The 17,845-nt window shown below is 43.7% G+C and overlaps 1 protein-coding gene across 1 annotated transcript; it reads left to right on the top strand.

Moving 5' to 3' along the window:
* Window positions 1–1,571: 1,571 nt before the first annotated feature.
* frmpd3 (FERM and PDZ domain containing 3) lies at window positions 1,572–14,117 on the top strand. The gene is made up of 12 exons (XM_056600074.1): window positions 1,572–1,617; window positions 2,489–2,593; window positions 4,185–4,292; window positions 5,945–6,076; window positions 6,527–6,646; window positions 7,115–7,251; window positions 7,754–7,880; window positions 8,367–8,456; window positions 8,599–8,778; window positions 9,013–9,148; window positions 9,845–10,738; window positions 11,283–14,117. The coding sequence occupies exons 3-12, from the start codon at window positions 4,188–4,190 to the stop codon at window positions 14,108–14,110; spliced, it is 4,749 nt and encodes a 1,582-aa protein (XP_056456049.1). The 5' UTR covers window positions 1,572–1,617; window positions 2,489–2,593; window positions 4,185–4,187; the 3' UTR covers window positions 14,111–14,117.
* Window positions 14,118–17,845: the final 3,728 nt, after the last annotated feature.

Raw genomic sequence — 17,845 nt, 5'->3', positions numbered from 1 at the left:
TGATCAGAGAATGCTTTGCTCCCTTATTGTGTGTGTGTGCCTGCAGCTCTGCGATGTTAGAGGAGAACCTGGATGCTATGGAAAATGGCAGCCTGACTACTGGCTCAGCAGCTCGACAGGTCACCCTCCAGCGTCACCCCACTCAAGGCTTTGGCTTCATCGCAGGCAGCCAGAGACCCGTCATCGTTCGCTCTGTCTCCACTGGTCAGTTAGTTGTGTGTTTGTGTGTGTGTGTGTGTGTGTGTGTGTGTGTGTGTGTGTGGGTGTGGGTGGGGGTAATGTGTGCGTGGGTGCAAGTGCAGGAGAGACAGCGACTGATTGCTGTTGCGTAGGGCGAAAGCAGCGACCGCAGCGCTCGATAAATGTAAAGGCTTTCATGTGATTACTCATTACTGTGTGTGTGTATCTATGGATGTATGTGTGTCTGTTTGTGTGTGTGTATATGTCTGTGTATGTGTGTGTGTGTGTGTGTGTGTGTGTGTGTGTGTGTGTGTGTGTATCTATGGATGTACGTGTGTCTGTTTGTGTGTGTGTGTATATGTCTGTGTGTGTGTGTGTGTGTGTGTGTGTGTGTGTGTGTGTGTGTGTGTGTGTGTGTGTGTGTATGTATGTATGTATACATGCGGGTGTGTGTGTATGTATGTATGTATGTATTTATGTATGTATGTATGTATGTATGTATGTATGTATGTATGTATGTATGTATGTATGTATGTATGTATGTATGTATGTATGTATGCATGCATGTATGTATGTATGTATGTATGTATGTATGTATGTATGTATGTATGTATGTATGTATGTACACACGCATGCATGCATGCATGCATACATGCATACATACATCCATACATACATGCATGGATGTATGGATGGATGCATGGATGCATGTATGTATGTGTATTTGTATGTGTGTGTGTGTGTGTGTGTGTGTGTGTGTGTGTGTGTGTGTGTGTGTGTGTGTGTGTGTGTGTGTGTGTGTGTGTGTGTGTGTGTATGTGTGTGTGTATGTATGTGTGTGTGTGTGTGTGTGCGCTCGCCGGTTCGACCCACCAGACGGCCCTTCCATCGGGAAACTTCTGCCCGGCGACCAGATCCTGGCTATAAACGAGGAGCCGGTGAGCGAGGCGCCCCGGGAGAGAGTCATAGACCTTGTAAGGTAACATCCTTTACTGTCCCCAGAGGGAGGCGGTAGGCCTAGAGGGTGGGGCCATACTATGGAGTGATGGGAGGGTCTAACCAAGGGGGGGATGATGATAAAAAAAAGAAGGAATGAATGAGGACGGATCAAAAATATGAACTTTTGTCTTTGTGGTGACCATGAGTTATATCATCAACACGCAGGCACCACCCGAGGTGAGACGGTGGCGGAGCGGTCAAAAGACGGCAAAAAAAAAGAAAGGGAAATGGCAGCGATATAATAAAATAAATAGAATGAAAAAAAGCAGGATAACCTCTCCAAATACCACGGCTCTCCGTGGCGTTATCTAACCCACTCCGTTCCCTGCTTTCTCTCTCTCTCTCTGCCTCTCTTTCTCTCTCTTTCTCTCTTTCTTTTCTTCCCTTGATAGACGCTGCCAAGAGTCTATTGTTCTCACTGTGCTGCAGCCCCACCAGGTAATACAATCTATATGGCCTCTTCTGCTTTGAGCCCCCCCACCCCCCCCCCCAGCTCCTTCTCCATCATGATCATTATTTTTATTTATTTATTGCCTTGTTTTCCTTCCTTCCAATTTTTTATCTCTTTCTTTCGTTTTTTCGTTGACTCCTTCCTCCCTACGTTCTTTCATTTCTTTCTTCCATTCATTGTTTTACTCTTCTCCCTTAAGACTTGTCCTCTGATAATTTTTCTTCTTTCTTCCCTATCGTGCTCCACTGTTGCCCGTCCCAAGTGAAACAAATATGAGACCCAAGCATTGTTTGTTCTTCATTGTATGTTGTAGTTATATAGTGTTCAGGGGCCGACATCTTTGTATTTGTACATTAAGGACTAAATAAATGAATAATTAAATTATTTCTATGGGATACACTAGTCCAATTAAGTCATGTAAGCAAACAGCATTCAGAAACACGTTATCAGCAAATACCAGGATTCTTCCAAACAATGAAGTCCAAAGTAAATACTTAAATAAGACAAGAGAATATATTATTTTTGCTTGAATGAAATTAAAGGTCAATGTCATCACAACCAAAAGTGTCCTCTTGCAAAATAGTCTTAAGGCTTTTATGCCACAGATTCCAATTGGTGTCCACATGTACTAGTAGCACAAAATTCCTATTTTCTTAGGTAGAATTGCATCCCTATGATTAAATCAGAATTCATACATGGATTCAGCAAGGAAACATATTTTCTTCTGTCCATCAGTAGTGGTTATTGAGGATCCTATCAGGGCACAAGGTTCTATTTTAAAATTTCTCCAAAATATACAAAAATACACTTTATACTCAATTACATAACTCCTCTTTTTATCCTTCTCTCTTTCCCTAGTCGCCCAAGTCTGCCTTCATAAGTGCAGCCAAAAAGGCCCAACTGCGAACCAACCCGCCAAAAGTGCGCTTCTCCGAGCAAGTGACCATCAGCGACCCGGACTCAGTAAGCCCTCCAGCCCCACCTGCATGCTGAGCCTGGCTCTTATCAGCTCCTTCCTTATCCCATGGCTGCACATTTCTCATGTAGGTTCAGAGCCGCAGCCACAGAGTGGACCTCTCAGAAACCCATTTTGTTATTCCAGCTGCCCCGTATTGGGTTTATCGGCCCTGGGGTTCCCGCAATTTATCTTCCAGACAGTAAATAGCTTTTTTTGAATTGTTTTGTGAGCTCCCGCCGCCCATTGCCTGCCTGCCGCTCTAGACATATTCAAAACCGTTTGCCCATTTGGAACAGTGCGACATCAATTACATACATCAAAGTGTCACTGTGTTTCGGCCTGTCAATATTGGGTTGGATTTTGTCAGCCTGTGCGTGCTGCCTGCTGCAGATGGAGCTACTTCCCGTCTGCAGTATTTTGTTGGGTTAAAACCGTGGGCAGGGTTAACCGGGGAGCAATTGTGCTTACCATAAAGAGGCAAATATATACAATTCATGAATAACACATGTGTACCTATGGTCACACTCATCACTCGGTGTAAGAGAGAGAGAAGAAAGTGAAAGTGAGAGAGAGAGAGCGAGAGAGAGAGAAAGAGAGAGAGAGAGAGAGAGAGAGAGAGAGAGAGAGAGAGAGAGAGAGAGAGAGAGAGAGAGAGAGAGAGAGAGAAAAAAGTGAAAGTGAGAGAGAGAGAGAGAGAGAAAGAGAGAGAGAGAGAGAGAGAGAGAGAGAGAGAGAGAGAGAGAGAGAGAGAGAGAGAGAGAGAGAGCAGTGGGTGAGGGAGGGTATTCCCACCCTTCCTGCATTGCGTGAACATAAAAAAAGAAGATAAATGAATGCGGGAAAAATTTTACAATGGTATTATGGGTTTTAAATGTTATGCGAGGATCCTCGGGCAAAGATATTTCAGTTAAAACACATTTCAGAGACCACAGGTGATGAGGTTAATTTTCACTTTTTCCATCTTTCCCCCCATCCATTCTTTTGTTTCATAGCTGGCAAGCTCTCCTTTCAATGCTATAGCACACGTTTAGTCAGTCTGTCATCCATACAAAAGCACTGTGTAGGAAAATACAGGATTTCCCTTTCCTCTCACATTGAATCATCTGTCTCCTGTGATGAGGAGCAGAGTGCCGGGGATAATTTGGTTAATCTCTTGGCTCTCATTGGAGGCGACGGCATTGACACACTGATGCGTATTGACATGGAAGTCCAGAGGCTATGGACCCCAGTTAACTTCCTCAATTACACCTTATTTTCTGGTACAATGATTGTTAACGTGAATATATATATATATGTGGCTATGTGTGTGTGTGTGTGTGTGTGTGTGTGTGTGTGTGTGTGTGTGTGTGTGTGTGTGTGTGTGTGTGTGTGTGTGTGTGTGTGTGTGTGTGTGTGTGTGTTTCTGTGGACAAGCTTTGTTTAAGTATGCATGTAAAAAAGTGTGCCAAACGAAGGTTTCTATAGTCAATATCACTAAAGATCTATTGCATACAAACACACGCCATCAAGAACATACACGCACATACACGCACACAAACAAACACACACACAAACATTTCCTCAACGTATTCGTTCAACTTTGTGATTCTCTTTCAGACAATGCTCAAGGACGAATCCCTGCTACTCATACCAAACGTGCTGAAGGTCTTCCTGGAGAATGGACAGATCAAATCCTTTACATTTGATAGCCGTACAACTGTAAGGGTATGTACTGTCGAGGTATGACCTGTATGTGTTTATGTGTAGCTCAGTCTGTGTAGCATAACATTAACAAAACATTCTCTGGCTTAGGGGTGAGCTTCCGATAGTTAACCATTGTCAGCATGTGTGGCTCATCCATTCTACAACATATGCAATCATTGTATCTATTTTCGGATAGAAGCATCCACCGAATGGGCTGCAAAAGGATACGCCCTTACAGAGGCAAATTACTGTCAAGCCATGCGCTGCGTTAGTATGTGTGTACGACAGACAATAAAACTACTCCATCTATCTTCTATTGTTGGGAGCGCTTTTAAACCTATTATTATACTTTCAAGAATGACATAAGGCAGTAAAACAGAAAGAGCAGACAGAGCAAGGCTATTACTGTCTAAAAGGCAGCTTCGTGGTCGACTGACATGTCTGAGCCAAACTCATTAGACGACTCTATTGGATTTAAGAAATCTTTGCTCACCTCATTAGGAGACCAAAAATAAGTAAAGTAGATCCAAAAAGCAATGGAGGATTCTTTGATTGGCTATTTAATCCATTTTCATGAGCATTGGGTTTAATATAGAACAAATCAATAGATAGGCCCTCAATGGCATGTACTGAAGTGCTCTGAACGATGTTATCCTTGGGTTGAAGCATGACTCTCCCTGCAGTATTTTAGGCTAATACTGCAGAGTCCCTTGTTCCATCGATCAGTGGTGTACTTTCTCTGAGCCTTCATTTAATGTGCATCACAGTGGTCGATAGCATTCAAACACCTCATATCATACCTCCCAGGCCGTGTGTTCCCAGTGCTAGTGCAAGATCACTGCCTGCCTTTCTGGTGCTTCAGTTCGTAACTTGTGTACATACCTTGAACCTAATGAGCATCCTTGACACCATCGCTCACAAACATACTTATATATTCCAACTCATCTCGACGCCTGAAATACGTCAGTGGTTCCGACTGATCAGGCAAGGTTTCCTGTGTGAAAATGGTCGATCCTACTCTCTATTTGATGCACATTACATGAGAATTGAGAAAGGGAGAAAGACGTTTGATCAAAGATGTTGATCAAGAGTACATGTTGATGTATCCTCGATCCATAATTATGACTGGTGGTTTATTCTGCCAATCTCATTACGCAGCATATAAATGCTCATCTAAGACTTCAATTACTGCAATTTATGCCCGGTATTGTTGAGGATGTTAAAGGCTGGTCAGTGGAATCACCCACCAGTACTGGAGGGCTCCTCAAAATGCCACGCCTGTCTAAAAATAGAGCACTTTGAGTCAAGGGCTCAAAAAGCAAATCCAATGCCAACTCCATTCACTCATATTCCCCTACACACGCACACATACACACACTCTCACACACGCACACACACACACAATCAAACATGCATACTCACACATACACAATCAAACATGCATACACACACACACACACGCACACACATAGGTGCAAATACACAAACAAACATAGACACACACACACAAACAGACACACTCATAAGCACAGGGACACACACACACACAAACACACACACAGAGAGACACAAACACGCACACACACACACACACACACACACACACATACATACTACATATACTCAATAAACAATGCACAAATTCTCAATTGTTGCTCTGTGTTTTGTTCCAGGATGTGATGTCATCCCTGCAGGACCGCCTCTCTCTTCGCTACATCGAGCACTTTGCGCTGGCGCTGGAGGCAGGGGGGGTGGAGCAGAACCAGCGGCTGCATCTGCTGCAGGAGAATCAGCCTCTGTCACACGTACGCCCGTCAAAAAGAGCCAGATCCGTCCAGCATCCATCACCCACATACGTCGAATATTAAAGCGGTTGACAAAACGAATGTTGTGCAATGGCAAAAAATGACAACAATGAATATGATGTTTTTTTTTTCTTTCCCCGATGACTAAGATGTGAGGAAGTGTTTGGCACTCCTGTTATCCCCTTTGATGAATCCTGTTACGCCAGTCTTCACATTTATAAAAGGCTGATCAAGGCCGCCATCATGGCCTCAGAGCGTAACTCACAGTGGCACTGGCAGAGAGTGTCAGCAGATGCTAAAGATGAATCCGGAATACATTTTATGCCGCTTATCTTCGGGGGGGAAAAAGAAAACACACACTCATACACACTCATGCACGCGGTAACGAGAGGGGGCCCGCAGCCAGTGGTGGTCGTTAATCTCTGGACCGATGTTGACGTGTTTCCCTAGGTGGTGCATAGGACTTACTTCCAGGGGATGAAGTGTCTGTTCCGCATCTGCTTCTTCCCCAAGGACCCTGCAGACCTGCTCAGGAGGGACCCGGCCGCGTTTGAGTACCTCTATATACAGGTGAAGCACTTCTTGAGTTATGGGAAGGCTCGGAAAGGTGGATCGCCTGACTCTAAAGGAGGGATTTTAAACCCTTGATGTCTTCTTGATGATATCGATCATGACGATGATGGTGATGATGAAGATGATGATCAGAACTGTGAACACAGCCGGGTGGTGGTTTGGAGTTAGTGATCTTTCGCTCGATCTTTTGTTTAGTGTGGCCCTTGTTCGTGTAAAACAATTGTCCTTGCTTCCAAAGCTCGATTTTGGAGCAGAGTCAGAAAGGCAATCAAGTGTAGTTTTGGCGTTAAGAGCCACAAAGTCATGCTATTTCATGCTTTCTTTTTTAAAAGCCTCTCAACTGATGAACCAATCAACAATCAACAAACACCCCAACATTGACTCTGCTGGGGTTCTTTTACTGATTGGGTTTACCATAGACCTGTAAACAGAATGACACAGTATACGCTGCAAATGTTTACGCAGAGTCGCAATGACGTCATCAAGGAGCGCTTTGGAATGGACTGGAAGTCGGACATCACATTGCGATTGGCAGCCCTCCATATCTACATCACTGTGTCCTCAGCTCGGCCCAATCAGAAGATTTCCCTCAAGCATGTGGAGTAAGTCAACACTTCCTGAGCAGGCCCTCAGACTCCCCCTTGTGGGAAATCACAGACGGAGAGCGATGCAGTTCAGACGTTTATTTCATTAATACTATCTGTCCTCTCTTATCAGTTGGTTTCTTCATTAAATAGAATCTCAATGATTAATAATTCATTCCGGTAGTATTAAAAACTAAAATTACTCAGGAATCATTTACATCGTCAAGTTATAATGAGACAAAGACCATTGCTTTGTGAAATAATATATTTTCTTCAGCTGAGTGATCAATCTGAAAAGTAATTAGAAGGTGTGAAAACCACAGAGGGAGAGCTACTCTACCATGCTTTTAAATATTCTCCAGGTGGTCTTGTTAGGCCAGGGGGGACAAGCTTGTAACTCAGCCCAGGTCTTGCTACCAGGTCTCCTCAGACGAGGATGTTCCGGAAGAATCTTCTTCCAATCAATTCTACCGTCTCATCTCCTTCTTCCATTTGGCTCATTATTGTTTCCTTTCTGAAGGAAAGAGTGGGGTCTGGAGCCCTTCCTTCCCCTCACGCTGTTGCCCACTGTGAAGGAAAAGAATGTCTGCAAGAGCTTATCTCAGCTGCTCAAGACCTATCAGCATCCACCGCCATCAGGAAACAAGGTGCCGCCTGTCCCCACTCCACCACCTCTCCCCCCTCATTATTCACCTCTAAGATAGCATAACCCGGCCTCACCCCCTAAGATGGCATGTTTAGTGCTGGATCGCATCGGAGCAGGTCTGAGTTATCTGGGGATCTTAAACTTTACCCTCTACTAACGCTTACATTTTATTCGAATGCCATTTTGTAAATATGTGTGAGTAATGGTTGGATGTTATCTTAAGCAACACACCGTTTCTGTTGACGGGAGGCTTGGACCGTGAAATATATAAAGGCTGACCAAGACGTCAATGTAGCTCAACAGTGCCCCCAAGTGTACGCACAGCACACGACAAATAATAGTCCATACCTTAGGCAGGTCATTTATCTCTCATTATAGTATTTTACAGGTCACCGTTGGGGGGAAATATTTTAAATCTCAATGTGTTCTACCTGGATAAGTAAAAGTTAAATACTAAATAAATGAAAATGATTCACCTCCCCTCTAGGTTCCCCCACTCCAGGGGAAGTTGCAGTACATGCGAGTTCTCAATGACCTTCCACCTTTCGGCGGATTGCTGTTTCACACTGTTGGACTGGTAACTATTGTCTGCATCTATATTAGTCCTGTGTATTAGGAATCATCCAGAATAACCTCGCTTAGAGTAAAGCTTGACAGGTTTGGGATGTGGATATCGTACTCGAAAACCTGTAACTCAGCCTTTTGTTTTCCCACGCTAGGATGAGAAGCAGTCGGCCACCACTCTGCTGGTGGGCCCCCGTCATGGGATCAGCCACGTCATCGACCTCAAGAACAATCTGACCACGGTGCTCTCCGAGTTTAGCCGCGTGTCCAAGGTCCAGCTCCATCGAGAGAACCAGGGCGTGGCCCGGGTGGAGGTGTCCATCCACGAGGCAAAGGTATCAGCACCTCTGATGAAAAAGAACAAGAAAACCACCAGAAGCTTGTTTTAAACACACACCAGGAAATGAGCAAAAAAAAAACCGTATTTATGAGCATCATATGCTTCACTGTTGACTGCATGATTCTAATAATACAGTCCTTGATTTTGACGTGTTACGACAAGAGCAGGCAATGCTGATTGCCTGTCCCCTAAATAGTCTCCTAATTCCCCACCCTGCCACCCCCCACAGCCCCTGGTGCTGCTGATGGAGTGGCCCGAAGCCAGCAACTTTGCCTGTCTCATATCTGGCTACTACAAGCTGTTTGTAGACCCCAAGCGGACCATCTACTTCCGCGCACCTGGTCACTCCCACCTGACCAAAGCAGGTGTGTAACAATTTCTTCTGCTGCATTGATCACAAAATATATCTGGATTTATTGATCGTAAAATATATGCATGAATAGGGGAGAATGTAGGAAATGGAATCTGTGAATTTGATTTTTTAATCTCAATATTGGTTCTGTAACTTACTGCTACAAATAGCTTTACTCCACTGTTTTATCTCATTGTCAGTCTGGCCGTGTAAAGCATCCTTCCATCTACATTAAATCGACCTGGACATAAGCCTGCTTCCCCATCTGTACATGGAGTGAAATCACCCACGGCTACAACCAGATCACCATGGAACCAACCATCCCATAGCGCCCTCTGCTGTCTCTTCTCTCATCTCCATCTTGATTTGGAAAAAGGAGATGCTGTCCTCTCTTATTCATTGGGATGGTAACCCTCTGGAGATTTTCACCATGCATACTCATGAACAGTTCTGTCCCAGCATTTTTAACGTTTCTTCAATCTGCCACCATCTTAAACCTTCCTCAATCTCAATCTCATCACATTTCACCTGAATCTAACCTTGCAATCTCAAACAGCGCTTCAACCTTCAGCATCCATCTCTGAAATATTAACAACGCCTCATGTGACCCCCGGCAGCAAAACCTCTGCTTGCCCGTCAAGATCTGCTTCACCCCCCAGTGGTTCATAAATCCTCAAACACTCATGTGCTCTGACACTTCTATCCCTAGATTACAGAGGCTCTCACCATGCCCATCCACGCTCAGCAGCCTCTGGCTCATCCAGCTCAGGGCGACGGGGAGAGGAACGGGACGGTTCGCACAGGGATCCAGGGCCCTCCAGGGCCCTAGTGCCTGCAGAGCCCCAGCACCTGGGCCTGTGTCACGTCCACCTCCGGGAACAGCGGCAGATGCAGGAAATCCAGACGCAGGCTGAAGCTGACATGGACATCAATGAGAACTTCCTTTCCCAGGATGCCACAGAGAGGCCGCGCACTAAGTCTGACCCAACCCTGCAGAGCTCGGAGGAAATCGCTGGAGCTGTGGAGAATGCCGTACTAGATAATTCCTCTTTTAGAATCCGAGCTCAAACGATGAGCCAATCGCAGAAAGCCATGAGATACTTCTGTGACTCGTGCAAAGCTCGGCTTAGAGCAGAGGGCCTGTCACCTGTATTAAATGGTTGCGGCAGCTCTGGGAAGCACTGCTCCTCCGCCTGCGCGTCCAGGGACGGGGGTGGGGCTGTTGACCTCATGGCTATTCCTCCGCCAGGAAACGAAGAGGAGGATGAGGAAGCAGACCTCGGAGCGGGGAAGCTGCAACCCCCAACATCTGCTATCGCCGCCCCGCCTCCGGGGTTTAGAGACAACAGTTCAGATGAGGACGACGCTAAAAGAGGAAAGAAGAAACGTGCTACGCCCAGTCCGGCCGTTGCCCCCCCTGGGAAGGTGGCCAAGGCCAAGGAAGACGTGCCTGTTACACTGATTGATAACGTGGCCACCAGAACAGTGCGGGATCATGCCCAGGAGCTTGATGATGCTCTCGTTTCCACTTTGCAAGCCCTAGAAGCTTTGGCAGCTTCTGAAGACTACCCCCATCACCCCCAGCAGCCCACGCAGACTGCAGGTCAAAAGACTGATTCGCGCCAAGATCCTTATTTTACGCTCAGACTAATCAGCAGTACATACAGGGTTACATCTGAATTACATAATTTATTTAACATTGCATTTAAACTCCTATTAGTTTTCTATATGTATTACATTGTTTGATGTAGTCAACAAATATGTATTTGTAATTTCTAAAACGTATATATTTGTTTAATTAATGGGTTATAAACAGCGGCACGTTGTTCAAGTCATTGGAAATTACCTCATGAGATTAATGTTTGGTTTGAGTAAGCTTTAATCATAATAAGAACACTGGAAGCAATATTTGTATATCCCAAAAAGCACCCTCACATGCTGTAAATTGCAATTACAATTTTAAAAAGTGAATAAGCTACATATAATAATAAATAAATACATATAATAGCTTATTAGCATAATATCTAAATCAATATCAACAGGGTCGTTAGTGAATTAAAGTGTTTTTAGAAAGATGCTCTCTGATAATAACTGCTTTGTTATTCATCCCTATTACTCTGACAGTGCTGTGCTTTCTTCTTCAACAGGACTGATCGTGCTAGCCGCCATTACACCCGAGTCTTCTTTGGACTCGGGCCATGAGACAAACTCCTCAGAGTTGACGGACGTCTCTGAGATGATGTCTGCCATGAAGCAGCATCAGAACCAAGCTTATCTACTGGCTCATCATATTAACAAGGAGCGTATCTTTTGCCGGCGGGACTTCCCTCTGGCCATTCCCGGCTGTACAGCTCAAACCATAGGGACTGGGGCTTTCTCTGTGGGTCAAATCCGTGGTGGATGCCCTCCTAAACAAGTGATTCTCAGCAAGACTGTACCTTTAAAAGTCAATCCAAGTCAAAAGACGTCAGAGCTTAGTGTTGTTGGGGAACCGGTAAGCGCTCGAAAACCTAGTCCAAGTGAGTCAAAGACTGAAGAGCTGAAATCAAAAGAGGAATCCACCAAAGGACATTCTGCTGAGCCACCTTCTAAGTCAGCCAGAGAACCCAAAGTGTCAGATCCACCATCTCAAGTCCAAGGGAGTAAGGATCAGATGTTATCCAATTTGGCGGTGGAAAAAAAGAGTCACAAGATTCCTGAAAGCATCAAGGGTAAAGTAACTGCACCTACGAGTAATGAATCCACCGCCAAAGCCTTACCTATCCTTTTTACTGTGGACATAAATGCCTCCAACCAGAACTCCCTAAAAAACATGTGCCAGGATGCCAAGACTGCCTGTAGTGAGACCATTAAGCCTTCAAGCTCTAAAGAACTTCTACCAATCGATGATCTTTTCTGCACATGCCCAGTACGGGCGGAGCCTGGGCCTCAGCTCAGAGTCAAAGATCCACACATTCAGAAGATGGTAGTATTTCAATCCTCATCCCCCACAGATGATGAACGTCTACAGGCCAAGGTTCTGCAGCTGACGAATAGCAAAGATGTGTCAGTACGGCTGGGAGGAGCAGACCCCATTTTGGCTAAATGCAGCCCTAAGGTCCAAACAAAGTACTCCCCTCACAAGCCAGTGAAAGCAGAGACGTGTGACAAAAAAACAGCAGCAGAGGATAAAGCAGAGGGGTCCCAGAGCAAAGCACATCCTGAACAACAGAAATGTCCCCCGCAAAAGTCTTTACCTATTTTGGATGACCCGACACAACCCAGCTCCTCTTTAGACAAGGTCTCCACCCTACCAGCCAGTGACTCAAAGAAGCCGAGCAGTGGTAAGGGGAAGTCACATCGTAGTGCCCCATTCCTAAGCTTTAGAAGCCTGCTGTCAGCGACATTCCCAGCAAGAATGCGGCGGGAGACGGACGAGCGAAGGGCTCAGCTGCAGAAGGTCCGGCAGTATGAGCTGGAGTTTCTAGAAGAGCTTTTGAAGCCCAAGTCGTCCCAAGCAGAGTATCTGCCCCAGGGGTCCTCACCTGTACCTTCAGGTACACCCTGCGCATGTCAACTTCGCACCAGTCCCGTTTTGAAGGCCCCAGGTATCTCTCGGGAGCAACGTCGCAGTTGTGACTGCAAGAGAATGTGCAGAGGCATGCGTCTCCCTGACACGCCGGTCGGCTCCACAACAGAAATATCCCAAAGAGGCAGAGAGAGGAACGCCTCCAAAACCCCCCCTGCGGTCTCAAAAGCCCCTCACAGTCAAGGCAGTACACGGAGGCCGCAGACCCTAGAGCTGAAGACCACCAGAATCCGCTCTACCAGCCTCGAGTCTAGAGAGCCCAGAGGGGAGCAGGCGTCCTGCTTGCCTACCTGCACCTCTCAAACAGACTGCATGGGAGCACCACAGTATAAGAAGCTTCAGAGGCGCTACAGCATTGGAGAGGTGGACAACAGCTCCAGCACACCCGTATATGCTGAGGTCAAACCAAAAGCAAAAAGTCTTGAGAAGGAAATGGAAAGAGTGAGGGCCACAGGACTGAGGCTTCCGACGCCTATTGAGCCTGTCCACGCCCAAGCTCACCAAGCAGAGGGGAAGGGGAAAAAGGGTGTGTTCTTCATTCAGGGTGAGGAGCTTTTACGTGAAAGTAGAGAAGGGCCTAATGAGGTGCTACTCACCATACCAAGTGAAGATAGTGACGATAGGGAAAAGTGTTGTTCATTCTGTTTCTGCTACAGAAAATGTGAGGCAGCAGATGAAAGCAGTGAGAAGGATGAGCTCTCATACTCTATCCCCCTTCAGATTCTACCAGGAATGCAGATTGATTCACGCAGCCTACCCATAGTCAGCAAAACTCTCCAGGTCCTCAATGCAGAAGACTGTAGTGCCGAAGAAGAGGAACTGGAAGAAGAAGAACCTGAAACACAGGAAATCGACCTAAGAGCTTGTGGAACATTGGAGGGGAGCCTTGCCCGAGTCGAGGCTCTGCAGGGGAAGACATTTTCCCTGCCTGATGGCTTTCTGAACGCCCAGCTGGATGCTAACGAGCTGTTAGCTATCCTTCGGCAGTGCGCTAACAGTCCGCAAGCTGAAGGGGAGGCCCGTCTTCAGCCTTTACGGGTTAATGAGTACAAGCAAGAGCTAGCATTGCGTTTTAAAGAGTTCCGGGCATCCTGCCGACGAGTGGCAAGTGTCGAGAAGAGCCCGACACGTATGCTTGCTGTGGTAACGGCTAGCTTTCAGGTGTTGTGTGACCTGACACAGACCTTTATCAAGCTGGTCCGAGGTGTGCGCTCAGAGAATCAAAGGCTACAGCTGCTAAGAAAGGTTGAAGAAGTGGCTATCAACTATACTTTGCTTCTACGCGCAGCAGAGGAGTCAATGGGACATTCAAGCAGCCTCCCATCGAAAACCATGAGCCCTCAAATTTGCAGCACTAGTAACATGAGCTCTCTCACTCGACCCATCAAGACATTACCCACTCCGTAAAGATTAAAATTAGAGTGGACATTCAAGTGTATAGGAGGGTGCTAGCCCAGATCAACATCATCACTTATTTATTGTTTACATTTTTTAAAGATGTGCTAAGATCCATATCAAATAACATTTACAATGCAGCTGTTTCCCTTCATGTTTACAGGCACTGTGGAAGCCTAGTGGATTTTTTGGTTTAACTGAAAAGATATGAGATGAATGCACAAAGGATAAAGGACCGGTAGACACAGGGCTATTCACTTCACATTCAAATACTTCAAAAAGTGAATATGATATACTATTTTCTATGTAATGTATATTTAACTTGTACCTTCTTAGCAAATAATATACAATTTTATGTTAAAAAAGATATGTGAAAATATTATTTTAAAATAATTAATTTAAAAGACAAATATAGAGAACCTAATAAATAGTCAGACATTATTATGTGCTCTGGGCTATTATACTGCAGAGAGCTTATCAAGTAGCGACTTCTGTGAATTAGCTAGTCCAAAGCATTGGTTTTATGGATGGTGATGTGTTTGTGGAATTTCCTGACTGTTGTAAAAGAAAATGGGGATCTATCTTGGCTGTACTGTCGGATGTACCGTTATCAAAGCAATCTCAATATTATTCAGAAGGTAAAAGACAAGTAGGCTGGGGATACATTTGATCTATGACGAAAATCTTCCCACTAGTAGATCAAAGTGCAGGGTATAAAGCTACCTGCTTTGTGCCAACAATGTAGCTATAGGCCTACCCGAGTTGCTAACTGCTGCTGCGTTTCTACAGTAGACCTACTGATTGAAAATTAGCTGCATTTACAGTGTAGTTTATTTGCATCTGCTGTGAGCCCAAAAAGGCAAAACACCAACTGCAGTTACTTTGTCAGGGTAAAAAAAATAAAAGGCTACTTGCTAATGTGCACCCTTAGCGCTGGAATCAAGCGTCTCAATTAGTGCTCTGTGCCATTAATTATAGTCTCAACAATCTGGGTCAGCAATCGGAATCAGCTCTGAAGTTGTATCTCTTTGTATAGTTCATGGCTTTATATTTGCTGCTGTTGAGAACTTCCCATGATTCATTTCCAGAACGACAGGTTTCATCAGTTAATTTGTTTGATTCAGGTTTTCAGATATATAGGCCTATATGCTCTCTACGTGCTGTTATAGATTGTGCAATGCAGCAAATATTTATGAATCACACAAAGTAGTTTTCTATGTATTTTAATAAAACTAACACCTCTGTTTCATGTTTGAGATCCTCTTTTTGTCTTATCATGTTATCATAATTCCGCACAGAGAGGCTGGATAAAAACCAGGATACACTGTTAAAAGAATGAGTTCCACTTAGTGAAGACAATAAACTGTTAATTATTGTAAGAAGGGAAATGTTTATATATTTAACATATACACTAGGTGCACACATACACAACCATACATGCATTTGTTTCCTTAAGAATTTCCCTTACATGTTTAGATCAAAGGTTTACCTGCCACCAAGGTTAATTTGATGGTTGGTTGATAAAACAATAAGTGGTTTCATCTAAAATAGTTTTATTTTATTTTAGAATGATTCTGACAAACCTAGTTCTGACATTCAGATTGTCTCTTTCAGATGTGCCAAGTGAAACTGTAGTTCACATATAAAACTAATGAACAATTTGTTGTGTAAAGTATTAGAGACTGATGTTCTACCGACTGGGATTGGTGTTTTACATTTGATATTTCAATAAAAAAGTGTCCACGGAGAACATGGACTCATATGGTGCATTTCCTGCCTTGATTTCAAAGCAGAATCATGGTTCCACACTCTTTTGCCAGTGTGGAGTCCCTTTGCTGTTATTTTCCTTAAACATTTTGTTGTTTCCTCCTGGTCCGCATGATTTCCCTTATCTGCTGTACTTTCACTCAATACGCAGAGGCTTTTGAAGTCAGTTCAATGGTCAAATTGAAAGGGATTGTACCATTACTTTGTACAAAGTATTTTCCAATTCTTAAGAAAAGGCATTCACTAAATTGAAGGCTGTGGTGTTAATTCTGTGACAATGTTTTGCAGTGGATATTGTACATGGAGATGTATTATTCTATACTAGAAAAATGTACATAGAAAATATTTGTGAGCCTGAGAAATACTTTTAAAACATCAAATACTAATAAATTTATCCTACCGCTTCACTATTTTATAAAATAAAAGACAACATCTCTGAGTTATTTATTTATAGAGGCCCTGTGGCTAATAGCAAAACATATATTTTAAATGATATACTATGAGTATAAAGCATGGAACATGTTTATTTTTATATATATAATAGTAGGCTACGTATTTTCATCTGTACCATATTCTATTAACATGACGATAAACGTTTTCTGTGGTTATCATCATTTTATTTGCTTCAACAGATTGTGTGGGTATTTCTGTTTCATTCTCATGCTAGGCCTATCATCAAACTGTTTATTTCTGTGCACCTTTCCATCCTTGTCTTTATTTAATGTCAACAACCTTGTGGTTACTGTGTTCTTCTGTCTGTGTACTAAGTAACTCATGTTTTAATAGCAATAAAGTATATTGAAGATATAGCCTACCATTTCAGATAACGTGACCTGATCCAAATACATGATGAGGAATATCATACATTAAAGGACATTACAGTGAGCAGCCTACCTCACTTCGAGCCACCTAACCTAACTGCAAAGTAAGGTACTTTTTACAGTTAGCTGACATGACGTAGGCTATCAACTACCGGCTCAGGAACTAACGTGGATTTACAAGCCTAAATATCACCTGAATAATAGGTTCAATATGGACGTCTGCATCCAGAGTCTGGGACTATTTTTGAGATATGGTTTAAAATGTTCTAAAGACTCAGTGTTTGGTTTGTGTTGTTCAATAACATGATTCACTACACCTTAAAACAACACAAAGTCCATAATCGTTGCTGCAATTAAACCTATAATCTTTACGCTTTTTAAATATGAAGACACATTTTCAGAGTGTTGTCGTGTTAATCATTAGAATTGTTATCAACTAGAACGTTTTACTAGTCGTTTCACTCTTACTACTCCTAAAGGGCCCTATTTTACAGGTGTCACTGACAGGTGTCAATGTGATTAAGAACCATAACAAGCCGTTTTAAATCTGCCCTGCCCGGTGACATCACAAGTGGGCGTATGATGATAAATCATTTTACCCAGAGCTATTCAGAGTATAAAATTGTCTAAATGGCTCTGAGTCTACCAACCCAGCTGACTGTAGCAACTGGTTAAGGAAGGCTTATCTATCCGTACCGCATTGAATGCTCCGACACTTTGCAGCGATCAGTCAACATCGCTGCCATAGTTCAGAAGCCAAGAATGGCCTGTAAACAAATACAGGTAAATGGGAGTTGCTGTTTTTGTGGACAAAGTGCACTATAATGTTTTCATCTCTCAACTGATTACAATGAGTCGTTTTAATATTCATACTAATTCACACAATTGATAAATTATATAATTATCATTTTTATTATATCAAGTAGGCTATAAAGCATCGAATAAATAAGAATAATTCAAATCGGTTGCGAAATGTTAAGATTACCGTGCATTTTATCCAGAAAATCGCAGCACCTCCGTGTATTTGTTTACAGGCACATCTATACCTCTCCAATATGGCGGTGACTGTGACGTACGACCTGAAAGCAAATGCGTTGTCTATGTGGTCTACGTTAAAAGTTACGTAGGAAAGAATCGGAGAATGGAAAACGCGATGACG

This window comes from Gadus chalcogrammus, chromosome 10, assembly GCF_026213295.1.
Source record: "Gadus chalcogrammus isolate NIFS_2021 chromosome 10, NIFS_Gcha_1.0, whole genome shotgun sequence".
Taxonomy (NCBI): domain Eukaryota; kingdom Metazoa; phylum Chordata; class Actinopteri; order Gadiformes; family Gadidae; genus Gadus; species Gadus chalcogrammus.
This window is presented reverse-complemented; position numbering and strand designations above follow the sequence as displayed.

Coding starts and splice junctions, on each gene's coding strand:
- frmpd3 (XM_056600074.1), top strand. CDS start 4,188: ATGCTCAAGGACGAATCCCTGCTACTCATACCAAACGTGCTGAAGGTC. Junction 6,647..7,114: donor TTGAGTACCTCTATATACAG/GTGAAGCACTTC, acceptor ATGTTTACGCAG/AGTCGCAATGACGTCATCAA. Junction 7,252..7,753: donor ATTTCCCTCAAGCATGTGGA/GTAAGTCAACAC, acceptor TCCTTTCTGAAG/GAAAGAGTGGGGTCTGGAGC.